At 43.7% G+C, this 25731-nt stretch overlaps 1 protein-coding gene across 5 annotated transcripts in view; it reads left to right on the forward strand.

Annotated features, from left to right (window-relative positions):
- The window catches only part of LOC144692302 (BTB/POZ domain-containing protein 19-like), a 179092-nt gene that overhangs the window by 145644 nt on the left and 7717 nt on the right, over positions 1-25731 (forward strand). For 2 of the 5 annotated variants that reach the window (XR_013579303.1, XR_013579304.1), the window contains exons 5-8: positions 43-111; positions 8326-8457; positions 11119-11244; positions 24927-25169. Coding sequence is in view for 2 of the 5 variants with exons in the window: in XM_078560947.1 (XP_078417073.1) it covers positions 43-111; positions 8326-8457; positions 11119-11244; positions 24927-25061 (462 nt within the window). In the remaining 3 variants the exon portion in view is untranslated. Of the gene's footprint in view, positions 1-42; positions 112-8325; positions 8458-11118; positions 11245-18281; positions 18557-24926; positions 25170-25731 lie in introns of those variants that run through there. The other 3 variants (XM_078560947.1, XM_078560948.1, XR_013579305.1) reach the window with 3 other exon arrangements.

Here is a 25731-nt window from a genome sequence, read left to right on the forward strand (position 1 = left end):
AACAAAACTCTGTAAAATATTCATTACCTTATATCTCCCCAGGCTGCAGTGACATACAGACAGACTGACATGAAGGACAAATGCCTGGCTTTCATCGAGGGCCACACCAAAGTGAGTATTGGAAAAGGTCAATGTATATACCAGTGGCTTCTTTTTCAGAGGAATTAGTTCATTTACTCTGCTGCCAGATGGAATCAATTGAAAGCAATCTGAACCCATTCATGCAGGTTGAAGTATCCATAAAGTATGGGGTCCACTGAACTTGAGAATTAGGTGTGTCAATTGGAAATAAATATAATACCATTGGTTTATGTTGCCACAGCAACAGGCCACTTATCAGCAAGATATTTAAAAAAAAATACAAGATTATCTACGACCGATACTTAAGAAACTTGGGTGCTGCTTTTTCCAGGATGAGGAAACAGTATAATGCTGTTTTAACAGCAGATATGTGGTAGATTGTGTGGAGATTAATCAGTTTTACTGATCCAAATAGATATGGGAGAGTTCTACTGCCTCAATCCCATTTTTGAAACATCTTATTCATTTGATGAAGAAAAGTTTCAGGAGAATTGAGAAAACTCTTCAACTGGTCAGTTTGATATAAATAAGCAGGCGCAATAAAGTTCACTTGCAAATGCAGGGATCACAAGTGACTTAACCCTTCCCCTCCATAAGCAACGCAGTCCATTTGTGCTTTTGATTTCTATTGGCTCCATGTTACAGACTTAAATCCTCATCTTTCTATTCAAGTTTCTTCCTGATTCACTTCTACATAGTTATAAAATCTTCCACAATGTATGTCACCATATGCACCCTCCAATCCTGAAACTCTGGGTGACTGTGTTTCTCCTCCTCCTTCCATTGCATCGCTACTGGCAAAGCTTTCAACCATCTCACCTTCAATTTGGAATTCTCTTCTTAAATCTTATTACTGTTTCCTATTCTTCAAAAGCTTCTTTAAACTCAACCCTGGGCTTCCTCCGCTGACTAGGATACCTGATGCAGCCCATCCTGCTCACCAGCCCTTCCACCCTGAGAAGTTGTTATAGGAAAGTTGCTACAAAGTGTAAGATTTGACAACATCATGTGCTATGTTATCATTCAGCAACATACTTATATGTAGAGTGTTTTTTCAACAAATGCCTTTTCCTTACCAATTTTCTCTTCTTGTCCTCTTTATGTTGACTAGCTATTGGCTTTTAGTGTCATGGGGACCATCCCTGCCAGGTAGTTTTTCTTCTATGAGTCTTGAACTTAAAGGGCTTATTTTAACTCTGTTTGCCTGGTGGAAACTGGTCAAGCAGGAAGTCAAAATGACTCCTCTTTACTGATCCAGCTGCCTTTTGAAAGACAATGGGATCTTCCTTTAAATATGCAGATTGAGCTCCAATGATGTCACTGAGGCCGACTGCAATTTCAACCCAAGGGCTTTGCAGAAGCCGTTGTGGCTTAACCTGTAATATCGACCCTGCGGCAAGAGGAACTGGGGCTAGAAAAAGCCCAGGTAGGTGATTAATTTTAATTGATTTTTCCCTTGTGGTTAAAGAGGAGAAGGATTTCAGAGTCGTCCCTGTCCCAGGTCTCCTGACTGACCCCTCACCCAACCCCCTTTAGACCCCCACGTGGCAGCATCCTGCTAACAGATTCAAGTGGGAGACTTATGGGCCCTATGCAGAAGAGGTTGTGGAGCCAAGATCACCACGGCCTCACTTTGCTGAGGGCTGGATCCTGCCTCCTTGATTGAGATCAGGAGTTAAAATTGACCTTGGACTGGCAGCAGGCTATTTAACAGTGCATCACAGCTGAACCATGTAGCGCTGTCACTCAGTTACCCACATATGCTCTACCCAGCAGGAACGCAGCAGACTGGAATTCCTGGCTGATTTTCTGTCTAACCTGGGACACTGAGACCAACTGGAATGCTCCCTGTCGACCAAGGGTTTAAATGTCACATTCTGTAAGAGTCAGTGAATGAACTCTGAACCATCCCAGAAGAGACTTTTATAAATTTTAATGCTCTTGTGTTTTTTTATATAGTCTTTCTTGGCCTGTAAAAATATTCCATGGATTTTATGGTTTTACAGAATTCTCCATGCACAGAATCCAACAAAATAAGTATATTGATAAAAACAAAAAGCTAAAAGCTACTGCGGATGCTGGAAATCCAAAACAAAAACAGAATTACCTGGAAAAACTCAGCAGGTCTGGCAGCATCGGCGGAGAAGAAATCAGTTAACGTTTCGAGCCTTCATGGCCCTTCGGCAGAACTGAAGCATAGTTAGAAGAAGGGAGAAATATAAATGGGTTTAAGGTGGGTGGGGGGATGGGGGGGAGAGAGAGAGAGAGAAAGAGAGAGACATTGAGGGTGTGGTGATTGTGGAGATGAGCAGATGATCAAAAGATGTCACAGACAAAAGGGTCAAAGAGGTGTCGAAGGTGGTGACATTTGTCTGAGAAAAGTGCTAATTAAGAATGGAAGACAGGATATTCAAAGTACAGCTCTAGTGGGGGTGGGGTGGAAAGACTAACAAGGTTTTAGTTTAGATTTAAAAATAATGGAAATAGGTGGGGAAAGAAGAATCTATATAAATTATTGAAAAAAAAAGTGGGGTGGGGGGTGGGGAAGAAACGGGGTGGGGATGGGGGGAGGGGGAGTTTAAGATCTAAAGTTGTTGAATTCAATATTCAGCCCGGAAGGCTGTAAAGTGCCTAGTCGGAAGATGAGGTGCTGTTCCTCCAGTTTGCGTTGGGCTTCACTGGAACAATGCAGCAAGCCAAGGACAGACATGTGGGCAAGAGAACAGGGTGGAGTGTTAAAATGGCAAGCGACAGGGAGGTTTGGGTCTTTCTTGCGGACAGACCGCAGGTGTTCCGCAAAACGGTCGCCCAGTTTGCGTTTGGTCTCTCCAATGTAGAGGAGACTGCATTGGGAGCAACGAATGCAGTAGACTAAGTTAGGGGAAATGCAAGTGAAATGCTGCTTCACTTGAAAGGAGTGTTTGGGCCCTTGGACGGTGAGGAGAGAGGAAGTGAAGGGGCAGGTGTTGCATCTTCTGCGTGGGCATGGGGAGGTGCCATAAGTGGGGGTTGAGGAGTAGGGGGTGATGGAGGAGTGGACCAGGGTGTCCTGGAGGGAACGATCCCTACGCAATGCCGTCAGGGGGGGTGAAGGGAAGATGTGTTTGGTGGTGGCATCATGCTGGAGTTGGCGGAAATGGCGGAGGATGATCCTTTGAATGCGGAGGCTGGTGGAGTGATAAGTGAGGACAAGGGGGACCCTATCATGTTTCTGGGAAGGAGGAGAAGGCGTGAGGGAGGATGCGCGGGATATGGGCCGGACACGGTTGAGGGCCCTGTCAACGACCGTGGATGGAAAACCTCGGTTAAGGAAGAAGGAGGACATGTCAGAGGAGCTGTTTTTGAAGGTAGCGTCATCAGAACAGATGCGACGGAGGCGAAGGAACTGAGAGAATGGGATGGAGTCTTTACAAGAAGCGGGGTGTGAGGAGCTGTAGTCGAGGTAGCTGTGGGAGTCGGTAGGCTTGTAATGGATATCGGTGGACAGTCTATCATCAGAAATTGAGACAGAGAGGTCAAGGAAGGGAAGAGAAGTGTCAGAGATGGACCATGTGAAGATGATGGAGGGGTGGAGATTGGAAGCAAAATTAATAAATTTTTCCAGGTCCCGACGAGTCCTACTCCAGCCCCCTCCCACAACTCTTTCTCCGGTACATCGATGATTACTTCGGTGCTGCTTCATGCTCTCGTCGGGACCTGGAAAAAATTATTAATTTTGCTTCCAATCTCCACCCCTCCATCATCTTCACATGGTCCATCTCTGACACTTCTCTTCCCTTCCTTGACCTCTCTGTCTCAATTTCTGATGATAGACTGTCCACCGATATCCATTACAAGCCTACCGACTCCCACAGCTACCTCGACTACAGCTCCTCACACCCCGCTTCTTGTAAAGACTCCATCCCATTCTCTCAGTTCCTTCGCCTCCGTCGCATCTGTTCTGATGACGCTACTTTCAAAAACAGCTCCTCTGACATGTCCTCCTTCTTCCTTAACCGAGGTTTTCCATCCACGGTGGTTGACAGGGCCCTCAACCGTGTCCGGCCCATATCCCGCGCATCCTCCCTCACGCCTTCTCCTCCTTCCCAGAAACATGATAGGGTCCCCCTTGTCCTCACTTATCACCCCACCAGCCTCCGCATTCAAAGGATCATCCTCCGCCATTTCCGCCAACTCCAGCATGATGCCACCACCAAACACATCTTCCCTTCACCCCCCCTGACGGCATTGCGTAGGGATCGTTCCCTCCAGGACACCCTGGTCCACTCCTCCATCACCCCCTACTCCTCAACCCCCACTTATGGCACCTCCCCATGCCCACGCAGAAGATGCAACACCTGCCCCTTCACTTCCTCTCTCCTCACCGTCCAAGGGCCCAAACACTCCTTTCAAGTGAAGCAGCATTTCACTTGCATTTCCCCTAACTTAGTCTACTGCATTCGTTGCTCCCAATGCGGTCTCCTCTACATTGGAGAGACCAAACGCAAACTGGACGACCGTTTTGCGGAACACCTGCGGTCTGTCCGCAAGAAAGACCCAAACCTCCCTGTCGCTTGCCATTTTAACACTCCACCCTGTTCTCTTGCCCACATGTCTGTCCTTGGCTTGCTGCATTGTTCCAGTGAAGCCCAACGCAAACTGGAGGAACAGCACCTCATCTTCCGACTAGGCACTTTACAGCCTTCCGGGCTGAATATTGAATTCAACAACTTTAGATCTTAAACTCCCCCTCCCCCCATCCCCACCCCGTTTCTTCCCCCCCCCCTTTTTTTTCAATAATTTATATAGATTCTTCTTTCCCCACCTATTTCCATTATTTTTAAATCTAAACTAAAACCTTGTTAGTCTTTCCACCCCACCCCCACTAGAGCTGTACTTTGAATATCCTGTCTTCCATTCTTAATTAGCACTTTTCTCAGACAAATGTCATCACCTTCGACACCTCTTTGACCCTTTTGTCTGTGACATCTTTTGATTATCTGCTCATCTCCACAATCACCACGCCCTCAATGTCTCTCTCTCTCTCTCTCTCTCTCCCCCCCCACCCCCCCCACCCACCTTAAACCAATTTATATTTCTCCCTTCTTCTAACTATGCTTCAGTTCTGCCGAAGGGCCATGAAGGCTCGAAACGTTAACTGATTTCTTCTCCGCCGATGCTGCCAGACCTGCTGAGTTTTTCCAGGTAATTCTGTTTTTGTTTTGAAATAAGTATATTGGTCGTTTTAGTTCTGATAATAAAAATCCTGTATCATTTGACAAATGTTATATATACATACCAAATTGACAGGCAAGAAAAGACCACCTGGTTCATCAAGCCTGTGCATGATGGCTGGAGCCTCATGACTAGACATTTCCTGCCCCACATAAATGGAAGCAAATTATGATGAGTACATATTTGAGCATGGAGGGACTTGAAGGCACTTTTACACTGGAAAGATCACTTGAAAGCTGCAGTTGAGCACCAGGTCCGTGCTTATGCTGTTAATACTGTTTTCCTTATCCCTTCAGCAGCATCATAACCCACAAAAATGTAAATTTACAGTCTTGCTGCCAAGATAAGGGGTGCGGCTCTGCCAGACACAAATGAAATGAAGCAAATTAAAACATAAAAGTACCTAGAGAGAGTGAGAAAGTGAGAGGCCTCCTGCAGTTACACCAATCCTGGTCCATGGAATGTAAAGAATGGGATCATTGCATCAGCAAGTCATCCTGTTAAACTTGTGTTATTTCCGTCTGCAGGCCTGAGCTACTGGATGTGACTAATTGCTTCCTCCTGCCTGATTATTGCACTAAGAATAACTCATTCAGACTGATCTTTTGTGACCTTTGTCACACGACAGTATGAAGTAAAACAAAAGTTTAAAAGAGGGAAGTGGTCAGATGTAGGGAGCTCGGTTTGCATTTCCCAGTTTACCTAATTGTCGTTTGCCCTGTTGTCTATTTTTAGATTTGAACTGTCTTTTAAAAGGATTTTTAGAAGTAAGATACAGCACTTTTGATTTGGACTGAGGTCAGCATGTATTATGAAGCCGAACAGCAAGACTAATGTATCAACAAGCTTTTGAAAGGTCTCGTGGCTGGGTTCCCACATACTACCCTCTCTAAATTTGAGATCATTCAAAACTCTGTTGCCAGTGTCTTTCACAGCAAGTCCTGTTCACCTATCTCCCCTCTGCTTGCTGATTTACGTTGGCTCCAGGTCAAGGAACACCTTGATTTTAAAATTCTCATCCTTGTTTACAAATCCCTCCATGGCCTCGCTGCTCCTTATCTCTGTAATCTCCTCCAGCACCATAACTCTCCGAAATATCTGCGCTTCTCCAATTCTGGCCTCTTGTGCACCCCCAGTTTTAATCGTTCTTCCACTTGGAAGATCCATGGAATGTAAAGAATGGGATCATTGTATCAGCAAGTCATCCTGTGGTTTCAGTTGCCTGGGCCCCAAGCTCTGGAATACCCTCCCTACATCTCTCCACCTCTCTACCTCACTTTCCTCCTTTCAGACACTTCTTAAAACCACCTCTTTGACCAAGCTTCTGGTCATTAGACCTAATATCTTCGTATGTGGTTTGGTATTAAATTTTGTTTTATGATGCTCCTGTGAAGCGCCGTGGAATGTTTCATTATGTTAAAGTTGTTATATAAATACAAGTTGTTGAAGTTGTTGTTGAACATGGGCCTAGAAATTCGATCACTCCATTCTGGTTTTGGGTGGATAGGGGTCCTATACAGAGGGTGGTGTGTATGCGTCCACCCTCTGCCGGAAGCCAACTGCCCATCATATTGAATTGTGCAGAAACTTCATTGTAATATTTAAATGAGTCCTATGCTGCTTTTAGGACCATTTATGAAATTAGTTTGTCCTAGTACCTAACTCACCATGTGACAAACCTTTTCAGAAAATCATGGCACTACCCTGCACGAGTACTATTTAAAAGGTCATCTGGCTTCATATATGTTAGTTGCTGGTTTGACCTATTAAGCTGCTGGCCAACTTCTGGGCTTTTTGTTTTGGCAATTTTCTCTGCTAACCACTGAATTGTGAGTTCTAGGAAGAGCTTTTTTTGCAGGTATTGGACTGGTTCTCTATCTTGCAAATATTTTATTTCCCTCATGAGTGTTCTATTAAACCTGTCTTTGGGGCACTGCAGTGGTAGCAAGCATGTTGTCATCCTGAGAGAGAACAGCAGGAGCCTGTTCCATGGAGTCAGTGCCACTCTCCTGACACTGCAGTTTATCACTCCTACTGCTCTGCGCTAGAGTGCAGGAGTGAAGTGATGGTCTTGAGATCCCTATCCACACTGTCTTTCCTACATTGCAGCCATGGCCTTGGAGCTATACCACTGGCATTGACCTCAGATATCTCCTCCAGCTCTCAATGCATAGGTCACTGAAGGGCTATATAGTGTTATATGGACCAAGCTTCAATCTGGTTTTATGCTGAGTTAGTTGATTTCAGTGCACTTTTTGGAGTTTGATGATTGGCCTGATTATTCACAAAGTAGGGAGTGAAAAAGCAGCCAGGACAGCTACTCCAAATTGCCATCTAGGGAGCTCATCCGGAAAGTACATATGTTAGTAATGGTGAGGACAAATTTGGCTTTGGCTTGATGGCCTCTGTAGTTGAATACCCTATTGCCCTGTATATTCTGAAGAATAAATGACAGAAGACAAAGAGGAAAGAAAGAACTTGCATTTAAATAGTGCCTTTCATGACCATAGGACATCATAAAACACTTCACAGTCAATGTAGCACTTTCGAATAGTTGACATTCGTGTAATGTAGGGATGCACGACCATGCTTATAGACCCAAGCTCTCTACATGGCGAGTTCAGTCATGGGCATATTGTTTGGGAATGTGTGGACTGAAAGAAATGTTTCCTCCAACCCATAGACCAAGACCACCGTGCGTAGCTTTGACTTGTGAGTTGTCTATCGTGGGTTGGGGCAAGGGGATTGCATGGGAAGATAAGGGGATTTAAACAGATGGGGATAAAGCAATTTACTTTTTTCAACAAAACCATACCCTAGGTAGAAGAAAGTTGAAGAGAAGAAAGTGCCCAATGACTCAATGAAGTTGAGGAAAATGTCAACTGTTCTGTATGTTGCCAGTCCTTAAGGATGTACAGTCCTGAATATTCATATAAAATAAATCAAGCAATCAGTGTACTCAAATGTACTATATTCTTTGGACCCATTCGTTCAGTTTTAATAAGATGAATCATCTGGTTTGTCCTCAAGAGTATTGTGAAGACCCGAGGCTTCCATGAACTTTCTGACCCTGCCCTGCTTGCCATTCTGCAGAGTGACTTGCTCACCATTGATGAACCTGATTTAATTAACTTTGTCAGAGAATGGGCTCATGTTAACTCAGTAAGTATAGACATGTGAAGTGTGGCTTAGTTCCTCTGATGCCATCTGTGAATTGTGTCCTGCAGAAACAAATATTTCTGTGTACTGCAGATCGAGTATGACATTAAAATTCAAATTACCAGATCACTTAAATGTGTATATTTTTACAATGTAAAAACAAATGAGTGCAAGGGTAAGGGGTGCAACAGTTAGAAGTGTTAACATCAGATTGCATTTACAGTGAACTCTTCACGGAGAGAGCTAAATCTCCAAGTCCATCAAAGACTTTATACCTGTTTTGTTCAGTATGAAATAACTTGCAGAGCAGGATGTTAAACACATGGCCCACATTGTGCTGTGCCAAATCTCCAGGGCACTGCTCCTATTAGGCAGGAAGGACTGTGCCTTTTAAATATCACATGTAATACTGGAATACTCCCTCTCCCGGCTTCATAACGTCACCATTTCCGCCACCTCCACTGGCACAGAAGCAACGCTTACTTTGGAATGATTGGAGACTGAGCTAGCTGAGATGTAGAGGGGACAGTGTGACCAGAAACAATAGGGCAGGTGATTGAAATTCAAATGGGGGATTGGGGTTTGGAGGTTTGCACCCAGGGTCCGGGGTGGGGTGGGGGTGGGAGGGGGGCAGTGTGGGGAAGTGGGTAGTGAGGGGGTTCGAGGAATGGGATGGGCCATTGTTGCTGGGAAATTGGGGCACTGGGCAAGGGGAGCAAAGGTTGGGCGACGGGACTGTTGTTGTGGAAGGATCAACAGGGGTTAGGGGAGAAGGTGGTAGGGACTAGGGCATGAAGAGGATCAGGAGACTGGTGAATAAGTGTTGGATGGCTCAGGGGTCATTGAGTGGGAATTGGGCCTTGGTAATGAGGGCTAAGGAGAAAGAGGGAGAATAGGGAATGGGGTTTGAGAAACTGGAGTATGGCTGAGGGAGAGGGTGAAAGAGAGACTGGGAATGGGATGGGCTGGTGTGGGCATGAGGCTTCTCATTCCCTGGAGTGCTGGCAGTGGTGCCCCACTTGAACAGAGACTGAAGGTTCTCACTGCATGCTGGTAGCTGTTCACCCTGATATTAAATTTCAAGCTCCAATGTCTGCAGCAGTGAGATGCAGAAGGATCGAGTACAAGCCGGCAGCAGCCCACAGTAGTGCTCTGGAGTTGGGGGAAGTACACCTGTTCCTCCATGCTCCACAGAAGGGGGAAAGTAAACTCTCCCTACCATTTCTTCAGTGGTCTCCACTGATCCCTTGAAGAACTATTATGTAGACTGCAGTAAAACTGGAAGAACTAGTCAGAGCTTGCAAGGCTCACCTAGTTATTCAAGCATTTTGAAATAGGAGCAGGACCCTTCTTTAAATACTTAAATTGATCCAATACTGATTTCAGGTTGCCAGGTACGCCTAAGAACACTGAGGACCAATATGGTGGCAGCAACGCCGTCAGTGCAGATTAGGTGTGCCCAGAAATTGGTATATATTGCACCCGCTTTATGCCCTAGATTGGGCAAAAGGCAAACCAATTTCTGTCCTAATGTGCATGTGGTGCAAATCAAGTGCTGGGATGCCAAATAAGGCCCATCATGTAAATTGAGTTTGGCATCATTGTTTTAGAGTATTAGGACCAGGATAAATGTCCTGTTTGGGGAAAAAAATTGGCCAATGGAGTATAATATGGGAAAACTTGTCCACCTTGGTAGGAAGAATAGAAAAGCAGCATATTATCTGAATGGAAAGAGATTGCAGAGCTCAGTGGTACAGAGGGATCTGGGTGTCCTGGTAAACAAATTACAAAAAAGTTAGTATGTAGGTGCAGTAAATGATTAGGAAGGCAAATGGGATGTTGAAATAAAAACAGAAAACGCTGGAAAAACTCAGCAGGTCTGGCAGCATCTATGGAGAGAAACAGTGTTAATGTTTTGAGTCCAACATGACTCTTTTTCGGAACTCAAATGGAATGTTGTCATTAATTGCAAGGGGAACGGAATAGGGTTGTATTTCTACAATTGTACAGGGCATTAGTGAGACCGCATCCGAGTACTGTGAACAGCTTTGGTCTCCTTATTTAAGAAAGGACATAATTGCATTAGAAGCTGGTCAGAGAATGTTCACTCAACTGATTCCTGGGATGAGGGGTTATCTTATGAGGAAAGGTTGGGCCTGTATCCATTGGGGTTTACAAGAATGAAAGGTGATCTTATTGAAACATATAAGATCCTGAGGGAACTTGACAGGGTGGATGCTAAGAGGATGTTTCCCTCTTGTGCGAGAGACCAGAATTAGGGGGCACGGTTTAAAAATAAGGGGCCTCCCATTTAAGATGGAGATGAGGAGAATCTTTTTCTCAAAGGGCCGTGAGCCTGTGGAACTCACTTCCTTGGAGAGTGGTAGTGGCAGGATCATTGAATATGTTTAAGGTAGCGGTAGATGCATTCTTAACTAACGAGAGTCAAAGGGTAGAGAGGGCAGACAGGAAAGTGGCATTGAAGCCACAATCAGATCAGCCACGATCAGATTGAATGGTGGAGCAGACTCAAAGGTCCGAATGGCATACTCTGCTCCAATCTCGTACGCTTGTGTGTTCCTGGGTATGAAATTAAAAGGATTCTGGTTTGCCCTGGATCTAACTGATCAATATTCTTTTTTGCCATTTTAACTCCCAACATAGGTGGTTCTGGATAAACCAGTGCCAGAAATAGCAAAGGAAGTTGTTCGCGAACTGCGGCTTTTTCTATTGACTCCTGAAGAACTAACAATCCTAGAAGCTGAAAACAAGAAAGATAACTTAATTCCTGTAAGTTTGTCCAGCATGTTTGTTAAAGAGATAGCACTTTAATAGAGAAAAAGTAAACCTTTAATTATTTACAAGCATGAATATAATGATATAAAACATTCCAAATGCATTGCTTTGTTACTGGTAAATCACAATGAGAGTGACATATACCCTTCTCAAACAATGAGCTGGATTTTATGTCCAGTGAGTGGATGCGGAAATGGGCGTTCTTCCATTCCAGCCCACATCACAGCAATTTAATACCTGTTGGGACATTAATTACTTTGAGGAAAACTTCCATCCCCATCTGGAGAGGAAGTTCTGCCTCCAAGAGCCTCTGGCCAGTTGGATGGCTGGCAGCTTTTTGGTCCCAACAGCAGCACCAGGAGTCATGGCCACTGCTGGGACTGAATCCAGTCCCCAGCGACATGTGTCGCTGGAGCCAGATGCAAGGTAAGTGAGGGGGTGGGTATGGGCGGGGCCAGACTGGCAGGCCCCGGCAAGGGGAATCAGTGGCTGAGTTGGACAGATCAGTGGGGGGAGGGGAAGCATGGGGGTTTCTGTAACTTGAAGCGGAAGCCTCCGATTTGAAACAGAGGGCTTGTAGAGGAGGCACCCCCCCGCCCCCCCGACTTCCTGCCCGAGGTCCAATCATTGTTAACTGCTGGGCTTCTGACCTGTCGCTGGCCTCAATCCCCTGCCCATGAAATAGTGGCGGAAGAAGGAAGTGGCCATTAATTGGCCACTTAAGGTGGGCTGGCTGTCCAATGGGCTGGCTGTCCTAGGGGCGGGCAGATAAGTGATGAGAAATGGCCCATGGCATTTTACGGATCCTCCCACCTGCAAATCAGCAGTGGAGTGTTAGATTCTGTGCAACATTTCAATGTAAAACTGCAAAATCTATTGAGTGTGTCTGCAAATCACTAAAGTCTTTGTGAAAAACACCAAGGGCGTTAAAATATATTAAAGTCCCTTCTGGAATGACTCACTTGAGTGAATGCGTGAAAACAGTGAATGGCACTTTAACAAAAGCTTTGATAGAAGGGTAAGCCCTAAGTAACAGGTTATTTTAGGGGTGAATGTTTTTAATATTACTGTATATAAAATTGTTCCATGGAGTTCTGCGTAAGTTCCATTTTATCCTCTAAACTATGGCTGTTTTGTTTATGTAGCAAATACTTGGCAGAGATTGAAAACAGAAGCCTGCCTGATGAGATTGACAGCATTGTAAAGAAGCAGACAGAGCTCCAAGAGACACACATGCTCTTAAACCACTTCTCCACTATATCTGACAACAGTTGGTATCACTAAATTAGATATTAAATAAAGGCCCATAGCGGTGCCTGAAAGTGGAAGGATCTTTAAAAAAAAAGGTCCCAAATGATTTAGGCAAACAGAATCATTGGGGAAATAATGCTGTCCCTTCTCATCACTAAAGGTCCATTAATAAATTTTTACACAAAGCCAAAAAAGTGTTGAGCTCCTTGATTTAGTTTCCTTAGAAATTTAGAAGTATCCCTTCCAAAACTCAGAGATGTGAACATTTATAGAGCGGGGAAAATGCTTTCTCATGTCATCTGGGACCAGGGACTGCAGTAGAATGACTCACAATGCAGTTTTTAGTAGTGTGTGCATTCCAACCAGTATCAGCCTCTATCAAATCTTTATTTCAGTTCACAATCTTTTCATAAATTGAAGTAAATCGGTGTAGCTGGTTTTTATGAAAGAATTATAATCTGGAAATTATAACATTTCTAGTCCCAGAATTCTGCACTTTAAAAATTTTATTTCCACACTTAATTTTGCACTTAATTCCTTATCACCAAATAGAACTTTGTTCTCACCAGTTCACCCCTATTCCTCCAATACTTTTTCCTCTTTTGAGCAGTTGACTCTGTTCCTCCTCCTCCTCACCTCCAAACCGAGTTTCTCACTAAGATATTATCCTACTTTCTTTCCTCAGCCTCTGCACTGTGTAATTCAACATTCTTCAAGATTTCCATTTCCATCTCCAAATAAGTTGGCTTCGCTTCTTTGATTCTACCATCCTGTCCCTGTTGAACCTCTCACCCCATATAAACTCTCCTATCATGGTCACCTTCTTGACCTTGCATCTCATGTTGTCCTGCTACTTAAGTGGTGTTGATTACAAACAAGTCTGTCTCTGAACATTTCCTTGAAACGCTGACCACCCTCAACCTGCATCTTCCAACCCTAATTCCTTTTGACTCTGCGCTTGTAAAATAGTCCAAGTCACTTACAGATGCAATATCAAAGTGCAAATTGGCTAGTCTTTGGCCCTCTATTTATCACAACTGCAACTGATGATCTGCTCAACTACTCCCTAACCTTCACCTTTGATCCCCTTGTCCCCAGTAAAACCTTTACTCTCCCTGCTGTCTTCATTCCCTGGGTGACCCCCACTTTCATCCCTATCAAAGCCAAGGGGTGCAGACTTAAACATACCTGATGCACAGCTGGTTAGTCGTTCATTTTAAATTGTAACCTGATCGCATCATAGGACCATTGGAAGAGGGGAAGGTCATTCAGCCCCTTGAGCCTATTCTGCTGTGGAGTTGGATAATGGCAGATCTGTACCTCAATTTCATGTACTCCACCTTTGCCCCATTTCCCTTGTTACCCTTACCCAATAAAATCTATCCATCTAATCGCAAAACTTCAATTGACAGGGACTTGTATGTGTCTGTGAGTCAGCCTATGACCTATCAATCACAGCTGGTGTTAGGGAAAAAACCAGAGACAGGAGGCATTCTAAGCCAAAAATGCAGAATAGAGAGCAAGTGCTTTAATTAACACAATCAAAAAAGGTTTCTTGGACACTATTACATATTCACATCTGCTGAAAGTACCTACTCAGGTTCAGTGGTATCTGATGCTTCTTTATACAGCCTGGATGCCTGCTCTTTTATATGTAGAAGTTAACCCCCACTGTTCTGTTTCTGCTAGCAAGGCCTGGGAGTGTAACAATAGGGTACCCTTCTATTCTTGGCCAGGGGCAAAATTTTATCGTCTCCCGCCCATTGTTTTGAAGGCTTACCTGAAGTCCAGCATCCATAACCTCTTCTTCGGGACTGCCTGTAGTACCCGCAGTGGCCACAGCTCAAACCTAGTGGTTCTGGGACTACAGAACTGCCGGCCAATCAGATTGACGGGGGTGGAAGTCTCGATCTTAGGCAATTAGCGACCCATGGAGCATTAAATGGCTGCTGGGCAGCCGGGATCGGCAGAGATGCGTTCCCTGTTGACTCTTGGGGTAGCAGGGTGGGAAATGCTGCCATCTGAAAAATCTCCGAATCTTAAATGTGTGTAGGTCTGTAGTCTTTCTGAAGATGGACAGTACTAACTCTAGGTTATATCTTGGTTTGATTTGTAAGCCACTTTAAAAAACAAAGCACTTGCATTTATATAGCAGCTTTCACATCTCAGAATTTCATAGCCAGCATAATATTTTTGACGTGTATTTACTGCTGTGATGTAGACAGACACAGCAGCCAATTTGAATAATTTCCAGGTTCCACAAACAATGATCAGGTAAATAACAATATAATCTTTATCTGTGATATTGGTTGAGGGATAAACGTGGCCTAGGACAAAATAAGTAGTCTTCCACTCTCCTTCATAGAGTGCCATTGGGTCTTTTATGTCTCCTTGAGAGTGCCAGACAGGGCCTCGGTTTAGCAATTCGTTCTGCTACCTGCCCTGATGACAAAGGTTATTTCTCCCTTGCAGCCTTTCTGCTGCTTCTCTCTCTGGCTTTTGATGTCCAGGTTGATTTTTAAAAAGTCTCCCTTCAAAAACTGAGCAGAGATCAAAAAAATTGTGAATGTATAATGCTGGATGTTTCCTGGGACACTGTTCAAGATCTGTGCAAAACAACTGCCTGTCTGCCCCACATTTGAATCACCTCTCATCTGTCTGTCGATGTGAGCGATTAGGAAAGCCACTCTGTTTCAGACAAGCTTCTGCAGCCCTATTTGTGAAAAAATAGCCACTAAATGCCAAACCATGACAGAGCTAATGGACAAAGGTGGGAATCTGAATAGAATGTAGGGGAGCAAAAAGCTAGAGGGAGCAATGAAAATTTTAAGTTACCTAGGGAAAGGCTATGTAGATTGGATCCATGGATGGGCATCATTATGAACTTCTTGTTTAGCAAACTTGTTCATTAGGAGAGTGACAGCAAGACAAATTTGATGGAAGTTATAGTGACAGGGCACTCTGTTGACTGGCCCTTATTCCCATTGTTAATATTAGCAACCCATGTGTTTATGTGTGATAAAGGGCTGCACTACAGGTGCAAAAGTAGACGGAGGGAAAGCAACATAATAATGCTAAATTCACAGATCTATGCAGATTTTTTTACTTTATAGCAAAAGCATCTGCCATTTCAAAACAGGAAGAAAAGTACTGAGTCACTGTCATTTTGTCTTATGTTGTCTTTGTCTAATTGCAAATGTACACCATGTTCCAGGAATGTAAAATAGTGCAATGGGTTACAACATAGTCCTTACACCTCTTGGACCAGGTTTTAATCCAGCACAGACTGATAAGATAAAAATCACCTATCTTCGCTGGTTTAAAGGGTCCTATGAGAAATAAGCTTTGTAAGTACATCAGCCCAATCTCTTAAAAAGTCAATGTGACAATTTATTGAAAATCACCAAGTCCATAAGAATGGCTAGCGTGGGAATTGGAAAAATTTGCTTTGTTGAGGCAATCTGGAAGGAATATTGCTCTTGTTAAGGCTATACTACACCTGATCAAGAAGTAGATCATTAGTACGTATCTCTTAAGAGACAAAATCACCATTTATGTAGCAACCATGGTCAACAAGTGAGGCACCAGACAGTATTAAGCTAAAAGGAAAAGCTTACACAAATGCAAGGGTAAGTGGAAATCCTGCAGACTGTGTTGCTATAAAAAGCATAAACTGAATACATAAAAAGTAATAGGTGCAAAAAGAGATTATTAAGAAAGAACTTGAAAGAGATAATAAAGCTAACGGCAAGTTTTAATAAATATGAAAAGAATGTAGTATTATTTTATCAAAGACAGATGCAGGCAAGATTATAATGTACAATGAGAATCTGGCAGACTACTTTTTTCATGGTAGAGGGAGAAGACAAATCAGAACATTTTCATAATGGGGAGAGAGGAGCTGCGGAGGAGCAAAAGTAATTAGGGCCAGTGCCCCGATGTCATCGTGCACTCATGCAATATTTTGGTCAGCGGGTGTGCGTGAGAGTCGGCAGCGTGCCCACTAACAACTGAGAGGCTTATTAAGGCCCTTAAGCAGCTAATTAAGCAGAATTTTTCACTGCCTGCCCAGCCTTATGGTTGGCAGGTAGGCGAATAGGCCAAACAGCCTTTGCATTTTTAGCGAGACCTCAACCACGGGCAGGATGAAGTTTCCAACAAGGAATTAAAAAAATGAAATTTTTTTAAACTCGGTTTTAACATGTCCCTCTTCATGTGACTTAGTCACATGTGGTGACATGTTTATATTATTATTCCTTTTATTCCTTGCTCATTTTAAAAATCCTCGGCTCCCTGAAGGCAGCTTTCAGTGAGCGCACCCCCTGTGCATGTGCCACTTCAGTGCTCACGCTCCTCCCGCCCCCCACCCCAGCAGCGCTGAGGTTTTTAGCGCGCATTTCAGGCTGGCGGGCCGCTAATTGGCCAACCAGTGTGAAATCGCAGTTGGGGGGCCCGATCACAGGCGGCAGACCGTTTTGTGGCCGCTCCCAGGCCTGCCTGCCGCGCCCGCCCGCCCGATGAGGGGAAAATCCTGCTCCAGGTGTTCATGTAAACAACTCACTGGAAGTTGGTGCCCAGATACAAGAAGTGATCTAAAAAAAATAACATTTCTAAAATTAGAGTTAGTCCATTAAAGAGTGGAGCCATGAATGATTTTTTTCACATAGTAGAGTGAGAATCTGGAACTCATTCTCCCAAAAGGCTGCGGATAGCTGGGACTATAATTGATAGATGCATTTTGGAGCAAGGTCAGGTAAGTGGACCTGAGCTGCAGATCTGCCATGATCTCATCGAACAGGAGTAAGAAGCTGAATGGACTAGTCCTGTTCCTATGTCACTGATCCATATGCAGCTCCATTCCTCTGGATCCAATGCTTGATATTTCAAATGGATGTGCAAAATGGACAAGTGTTAAATTATCAAAAAGTAACTAACGATCATACAAATTTGAAGATATCTTTTGCAACTGATGGCATCATGTGCTGTTTAGGTGTATGGATTGTACTTTATTATATAGTAAATAATCAGAACACTTTCACTGTACCCATGTTTTTTGTGTTTTCGCTTATAAACATGCAGGAATACTCGGAGGATAATTGTCAGGACTGTAGAAATACTGCAGAGAAAATTTATACAGGGAAAGGTTGATCATGACTTGGGAGCAATTGGGCACTAAATGAGCAGTTTAAAAGCAGTGTCTGTACCTCAACATCACCCCCCCACCCCTGCCCCCAACACGCGCACGCACACACACACACACACACGCTGTGGATAGCACATACACAAAAGTAGACTGTGGGTATAATTATTCTGCTGTCGGCAGCATATAATTTTGATAATTCTGGAAACCTTAATCACCATCAAAATGATGTCACACTAATTACAGTCACTGGATAACACAGAGCTGTGTTTAATGTGACTTACTGTCAGACGCTTGATCTAAAGGGTCATCATAGTGTCTTGATAAAATATCACAGTTGCGTTTTGGTACTTTTGCACTGATATGAAAGGGTATTTGTATGCGTATCCTATACCTATAACATACTGTTAGCTCTGTTACAAATTTTGAGTTTGCACTAGATACGCTTCTGGGCGCAGCATCAATGGTCTTTCACTTAAATGGACCCCAAATCCCTGACAACCAGGAGTTCACCTATACTGACCAATGCCTAGTCACGCTATATTGTAACCATGGGGTAGTAACAATGAAACCCCGTGTTATACAAGCCAGTTGTCATAATCAGCTGCTTTCTCTAATGTATATTTCTTTTATCTTCTAGCTGGTGAATCGATACACACTCGTATGATGAAACCAACAGGCAGATTTATTTTGCATATAATAATTGAATAAACATAACAAAGTTTGCTGTGAAATTTAATCTATTTAGTAATGCTCCCCATAACATAAAATGATATAGGGCAACATACTATCCACATTGACAAGTAAAGTACAGTTGTTATGATCCCAGTAGAGACCAATAACTTTAACTATAGAATCGTAAAAAAGTTACCACACAGAAAGAAGCCATTCAACCCATCGTGTCTGTGCTGGCTGAAAAAGAAAAAACTGAAAAAAACACTAGCTGTCCATTTTAATCCCGCCTTCCAGCACCTGGTCCTTAGCCTTACAGATTACAGCACTTTAGGTGCAGATCCCAGTACCATTTAAGCGAGTTGAGGGTTTCTGCCTCCACCACCAAACCAGGTAGTGGTAGAAAAAAGTTTTGAATTCCCGGTGACCAACTTAAAGGAATCGCACAAGATTTCAAGTTTTAAGACATTTACTGTAACAAACAAACCAAAATCAAACTCAACTAAACATTATTTAGTAGGCAACTAAACATTACTTAGTAGGCAACTAAACATTACTTAGTAGGCAACTAATATTCTAAACTACAGAAAACATACCCTGATTGACATTGTAACACACTTGAAAATCCCACGCCACATTTATACTTTACAGCACACACTCCACAGAATTTCAGCCTTTATAGGAAACAGTCCAAAGTTACTCCCAGCTTCCAATGGGCTCCCTCCTCCCATTTTCCTCAGCCGGAGCATCATTAAAGGTCCTTTCCCTTAGTCTTCTCAGAAATCTCGATCCGACTTCCAGAAGCATGGCTTACTCCAGTCATGCCTTCTCCCAACCATACCAGGCTGTGTCTTCCAGTGTCCTTAAATTTTCATGGGTTCTGTCTAATCAACCAGAGAAGGTCTTCCCACCACCTTCTGTCCGGGAGTTAAAAGAGAAAAATGGCCTTTTCCCTCTGCTGACCACAATAGCTCCTATTCCTGTCTCTCTCTCTCCAGGACTCTAATTTTCTCTCTCTCTCTCTCTCTCTTTCTCTCTCAGTCTCTCTCGCCCTCTGTGTCTGGGAATCTGTATGTCTGCACAAAGTAAGAAAAGCTGCCTCTCTTTGTGTTCAAGTATGAAATATGGCACTTGGGTTTCAGTAAGTCTTGACTTGAGTCCCCTGTCCTGTAGTAACCATCAACTGGCCTGTTGTGGGGAAGAGTCCAATACAACTTCACACCAGCCCCCTTTTTCAGGGCATTCTGTTTTACCATAAATTAAAAGGGACAGTTTAAAACACACCCATCTTGTAAAACCTCGCATTTGTAACACACTTCTCTGACTAGAAGTTTCTCTTAAGAAGAACATTAAACTTAAGTAGGGAGTTTTCATTTTTCCCTTACCAGATTTTTGTCATCTTTCTTAGCTGACAGGAAGTCAAAGACTTAACTGAGCGCTCCCTCCCCCTTCTCTCCATGCCAAGGCATTAGCCACTCAAGCGCACTGGCCTCCTAGATTTGGGCCCAAAATTGCCAAACCCCATTAAGTAAACATGAATGAAGTAATTTCAATATATTATGTCTGAATATTTACTGGAGAGTCTTCAATAAACCTCCTTTGCCTCAAGCGGATGTATTCCTACCAATTCTGGACAGCAATTTCATATGAATTTAAATCTGTATTCCTACGATCTGCAAGCTGTGGATTTGATCCTTTGTGAGCTAAATTTAAGCAAAATTGAACCAAACTGAGCAAGTTCTGAAACTGAAGAGAATAAATTTAACTTCACAACAAAGAGGAACAACTAAATAAACAGAAACAGGGAAGTACTTAGCTTATTCTGGAAGTCCTTGTATAGGAAATTCTCTTACCATTTCTGTTTCCTTTCTGTTGTAATACCAAGTTTGTTTGTTTCCCACTGAATGTGGAATCTTTGCATTTCCTTTTGGAATGCATTAGCCAAATTTGCATTTGCTGCTTTTGGTAATAGTCTGTTCCATATGTTTACTACTCTTAAGGGTGAAGTAATTATGTTTAGCTCAAGGTTTAAAGTTTCCTTTTTCAGTACTAAAAATTTCCCATCCACCTTTTCATGATTTAAAACACGTGGATTATGGGAGTCAAGTTAGATAACTCCCAAAAACAGGCTCAGGGATCGTGATGTGTGATTAATCCGCACCCATTGAATGGAATGCAGGCAGCATGCTAACTTTGCCTGCTCATTATAATGATTTTTGTATTCAGCCAGCTCTCCCCATGCTGTTTATTGGCTGGACACATCATCTGCGGGACCCAATATCCTTACCAACTTGCACTAAAACTTGCCTGCACTGCTTACAGAGGAAGTGCATTGAGGCTGGTAGATGAAAAGGTGGATGGAAAATTGGGTCGCTTCCCGTGGGGCCGTTGGTGGAACCCTCTGTGGGGTACCGGGTGCCCGAAAAGAAGGGCTATCCCTCCCGCCACCTTGCAGTCAGACTGCCAGGGTATATCTGGCACGTGCCCACATGGTGTAGATCCTCTCCACCCCCTACCTCGCTGCTGGTATTCTGACAGTGGCAGTGGGATGAAGCTCTTAAATGACCCTTACCACACAAGGGCCTCAACTGGCTGAGTGGGAAGGCAAATCTTGACCTTCCCTGACTCTGACTTAATCGAGGTTGAGGGGACGACGGGCTCGCCACCTTACGCCTTCCTGGCTGACTAAGCTACCTCTCATGCCCCCAAGACTGCTGCTAGCCAGAGGCATTAAACTCTGCCCATTGTTTTCAGTCCATGTTCCAAGCTCTGTTCTCTAGCTAACGTCTCCAACCCCCACCCTGGTAACAGTTTGAGACTAAACCAGTCTGTTCACAACCTTGGTGCACACTTGATCCAGGATGAGCTTCTGACCTCATATCCATGCCATCACTAAAGACCGCCTATTTCCACCTTCATAACATCGCCTGACTTCACCCCTGTCTCAGCTCATCTGCTGTTGAAACACTCATTCATTCCTTTATTACCTCTAGACTCGAATATACCAATGCACCTCTCGCTGGTCTCCGACATTCTACCCTCCATAAACCTGAGGATATCCAAAACTCTGCTGCCTGTGTCTTAAGTCGCACCAATTCCTGTTCCCATGTCATCTCTGTACTTGCTGACCTCCATTGGCTCCCGATTGAGCAAAACCTTGATTTTAAAACTCCCACCCTTGTTTTCAGATCCTTCCATGGCCTTGCCCCTCCCTATCTCTGTAATCTCCTCCAGTCCCACAGCCCTCCGAGATAGCTGCATTCCTCTAATACTGGCCTCTTTGGTATCCCCAGTTTGAACTGCTCCACCATTGATGGCCATGCCTTCAGTTACCTTAGCCCCATTCTCTGGAATAATCTCCCTATACCTCTTTGCCTTTCTACCTTGCTTTCCTCCTTTAAGACACTTCTGAAAACCTACTCCCTTGACTAAGATTTTGGTCATCTGACCTACGATTTCCATTTGTGGCTCGGTGTCATATTTCGTTTTATAATGCTCCTGTGAAGAACCTTGGGACATTTTATTATGTTAAAGATCCTATATAGATGCCAGATTATTTGTTGTAATTCCCCCCAATGGATGAGACAGTGCTGGCTATTATAGGAAGGGCTGCTGCAGAGGATGTGCCCGACAGCTGGGCTGAAGCCATTGAAGATGTCAGTATCCGCTTATCGAATCCTCCTCCTCCTCATCTCACTTCTCCCTCATCTCACAATCTCTTCTGACTGAGAAGCTGCAGACGGTGTAAACATGCACTTCTTCCTTTCTCCTTCCCTCACCACAGCCCTACTCTTGGCCCTTTTTCCTTTCAGAAACCCAAAAACTACAACTTGTCCAGACAATGGAGGAAGAGCAAGAAGACAGTGAAGATGAAGACACATTGTCACTTGATTTCACAGTGGGAGCCACCAACTCAGATACTGACAGAGGATAATATAAAAGTGGTATATGCATGTGGTGAGACAATGTGCACAACTGCGCTGCCAAGGCAGGGAGAAAGGGCAGCACAGGTGCCAGTTCGCTGTAGTGCGAGGTCACACACTAGTTCTGCTGCAATGGACTCAGGTGATGACTCTTATGGATCAGGCTCCCCCACTCTCAACGACCATTGACTAGAAACTGAACTGGACTAGACATATAAATACTGTGGCTACAAGAGCAAGTCAGAGGCTAGGAATCCTGCGGCAAGAATCTTACCTCCTGACTCCCCAAAGCCTGTCCAATATCTACGAGGCACAGGTCAAGATTGTGATGGAATACCCCCCGCTTGACTGGATGAATGCAGCTCCAACAACACTCAAGAAGTTTAACACCATCCAGGACAAAGCAGCCCACTTGATTGGCACCCCATCCACAAACATTCACTCCCTCCACCACAGACGCACAGTGGCAGCAGTGTGTGCCATCTACAAGGTGCACCGCAGGAACTCACCAAGGCTTCTTAGACTGCATTTTCCAAACCTACGACTGCTACCATTTAGAAGGACAAGGGCAGCAGACAAATGGGAACACCACCACCTGGAAGTTCTCCCCCAAGCCACTCACCATCCTTGGAAATGCATTGCCGTTCCTTCCGTCGCTGGGTCAAAATCCTGGCACTCCCTCCCTAACAGCACTGTGGGTGTACCTACACTACCTGGACTGCAGCGGTTCAAGAAGGCAGCTCACCACCACCTTCTCAATTAAGGATGGGGAATAAATGCTGGTATATTATTACTCTACACTAATGGTGGAAGGACGTGGGCTTTACATCCTTGACGTTTCTCATACAATGCTTTTCCAATCTAAGCCAGAGCAATTGGGAGAGATACAGAGTGGAGACAATAAGATGCCTTCACAGGTGAAAGAAAAACTCATGCACAGACAACCCTTCTATACTTCTTGCATTGTAGTAATGCCCTAGCCAGCAATGTCCACATCCCATGAATGAGTTAAAAAAAATACACTACAGAAGAAGGATGATGGGTGTAGAGACCCAAATGCTTGGTGTATTGGAAAACCTACTAGAAAGCTTGCATTCAATGTCAAGCAGCATGGAGAAGTCCAGCATGAACTTGGCCAAAGTCTTTAAGCAGAGCTTGGGGCCCATCCTTTCCAGTGTAGATCAGCTGAGCTCCATCAATGCATCTGTGGAGCCAATCATTATGCAGTTTCTGATGGCTGATGTCTGAACTTCCAGTGCAGCATAAATAGCATCCACCCAGCATCTGAGTGCTGCAGTGGAAACTCAGACAATTGAATTCATGCCTCTGGATACCAATGTGCAAAGGGGCTTCCAGGGAATTCAGCACTCCTGCAATCTGTTCTCCAATAGATCTGCTCCATAAAGATCCTCTAAGCCTGGGCACCTGCTAAGAGTCCTTCTCCATTTTCTCCTCCTCCTCCCTCTTCTAGCAGCTTCTCTTGCTCTGCGTGACCTCTGCTCATTCTCCCATTTATGCTCAGTGCCCCACTAGGACAATAATGTCTTAAAGCAACTAGTTTGTGCACAAACCTTTAAGTCACCAAAAAAGTATTTCAGCATCCGGACCACTTCCTGTAGACTCTTGAAACTTTTAACAAGTATGGAAAGCAACCAAAATGTGTAAAATTGCAGCAACAGCTAGAAGAAATAACCCAATAATTGACCTGTAAGTAGTTGAATACAAAGGGGGAGGGGGCCCCTCATGCTTTTGAATGCGTGTAATGCATGTTCCGCTTTGGGAGGTTAAGAGGGAGCGCTAGGCTGGAGCATTGATCTCCAAATTGGCAATGCTGGCCTTGTATTCTGACTGACGCCACAATCTGCCTGTTCTGCATTCTGTTGCCGGATATTAGGTGCACGTCTGCTAACCCCTTTACCAATATGGTGTCTGTCACACCCCTTTTTAGAAGTATGTGCCCATGCAGTGGACACCATTTTAGAACCTTAAGAGACCTTGTAGCACTGAAAAATTTAGTATTACTGAGCCCAATTTCATCTTCATGGTTCCCAGTTAGTTTTTCATCTTCTACTGAGGTAATGATTAATTCTTTTAACAGAAGGTTATACACAAAATGTTAATCTGTCTCTTTTTGTTACAGATCCTGACTGAAAATTTGATTTTTTATATGTCTAAATCTTTAAACCTTTCTTCATATGTTAAATAACAGGTTTTTAATATACAAAGTGAAGGGTAGCTACTTAGTGGAGATCAAAAAAATTAAATTTAGCAGCTAAAATCTGAAGTTAAATACTTCAAACAGATTAGTATCTGTTTGCACTGGATATAGAATTGAATGTTAATCACGAGATACTCTTGACAGATTGGTGGCCTGTTGATAAAATGGGCTGGTATACTAATATTTTACATTAATGGTCGACAGATGTGGGCTTTACACCCTTTTGATGTTTCTCACACAATGCTTTTCCAATCTAAGCCTGAGAAATTGGGAGAAATACAAAGTGGAGACAATAAGATGCCTTCACAGGTGAAAGAAAAAAATCACACACAGACAATCTTTGTGCCCTTCTTGCATTATTGCAATGGCACAAAACCTTCACACATATTGGAGACCCCAAATAGGGGTGAAAATTACTCTTTTTTGAAAGGCAGTCAGTTGAAAGCTTCCTGTTTTCCTTTTAACCTTATAGATGGACAAAATAGCTGAAGTATGGAAGTTTCATGCATTAAAGAAACCAAGTGGGATCGCTCCCCATCTGCTTCGAAGACGGAAAGGCACTCGCCCTCGAGACCATCACAAGTGCCTCAACCTTTACCACAAATAGAGGTCAAAGACACACAATGGTACTTGAACTCTGTACCCTAAACTTATGTGAAGAGAATTCATCAACAGTCGTGTTCTCTACTGAACCACATCAAACTAGTGTCTTATGGTACATGGTACAGATCCTTATATAAAAACAAAAAAACTGCGGATGCTGGTAATCCAAAACAAAAACAGAAATACCTGGAAAAACTCAGCAGGTCTGGCAGCATCGGCAGAGAAGAACAAAGTTGACATTTCGAGTCCTCATGACCCTTCAACAGAACTAAGTAAAAATAGGAGAGGGGTGAAATATAAGCTGGTTTGAGGTGGGGGGAGAGAAGTGGGGGGGGAGGGGGGGTGGTGGTTGTAGGGACAAGCAAGCAGTGATAGGAGCAGATAATCAAAAGATGTTACAGACAAAAGAACAAAGGTGTTGAAGGTGGTGATATTATCTAAAAGAATGTGCTAATTAAGAATGGATGGCAGGACGCGCAAGGTACAGATAGCTCTAGTGGGGGTGGGGTGAAATAAGACTAAAAGGGCATAAAAGGTATAGATTTAAAAATAATGGAAATAGATGGGAAAAGGAAAATCTCTATAAATTATTGGAAAAAACAAAAGGGAGGGGGAAGAAACGGAAAGGGGGTGGGGATGGAGGAGGGAGTTCAAGATCTAAAGTTGTTGAACTC

Source organism: Cetorhinus maximus, chromosome 17 (assembly GCF_964194155.1).
Source record: "Cetorhinus maximus chromosome 17, sCetMax3.hap1.1, whole genome shotgun sequence".
NCBI classification, from domain to species: Eukaryota; Metazoa; Chordata; class Chondrichthyes; order Lamniformes; family Cetorhinidae; genus Cetorhinus; species Cetorhinus maximus.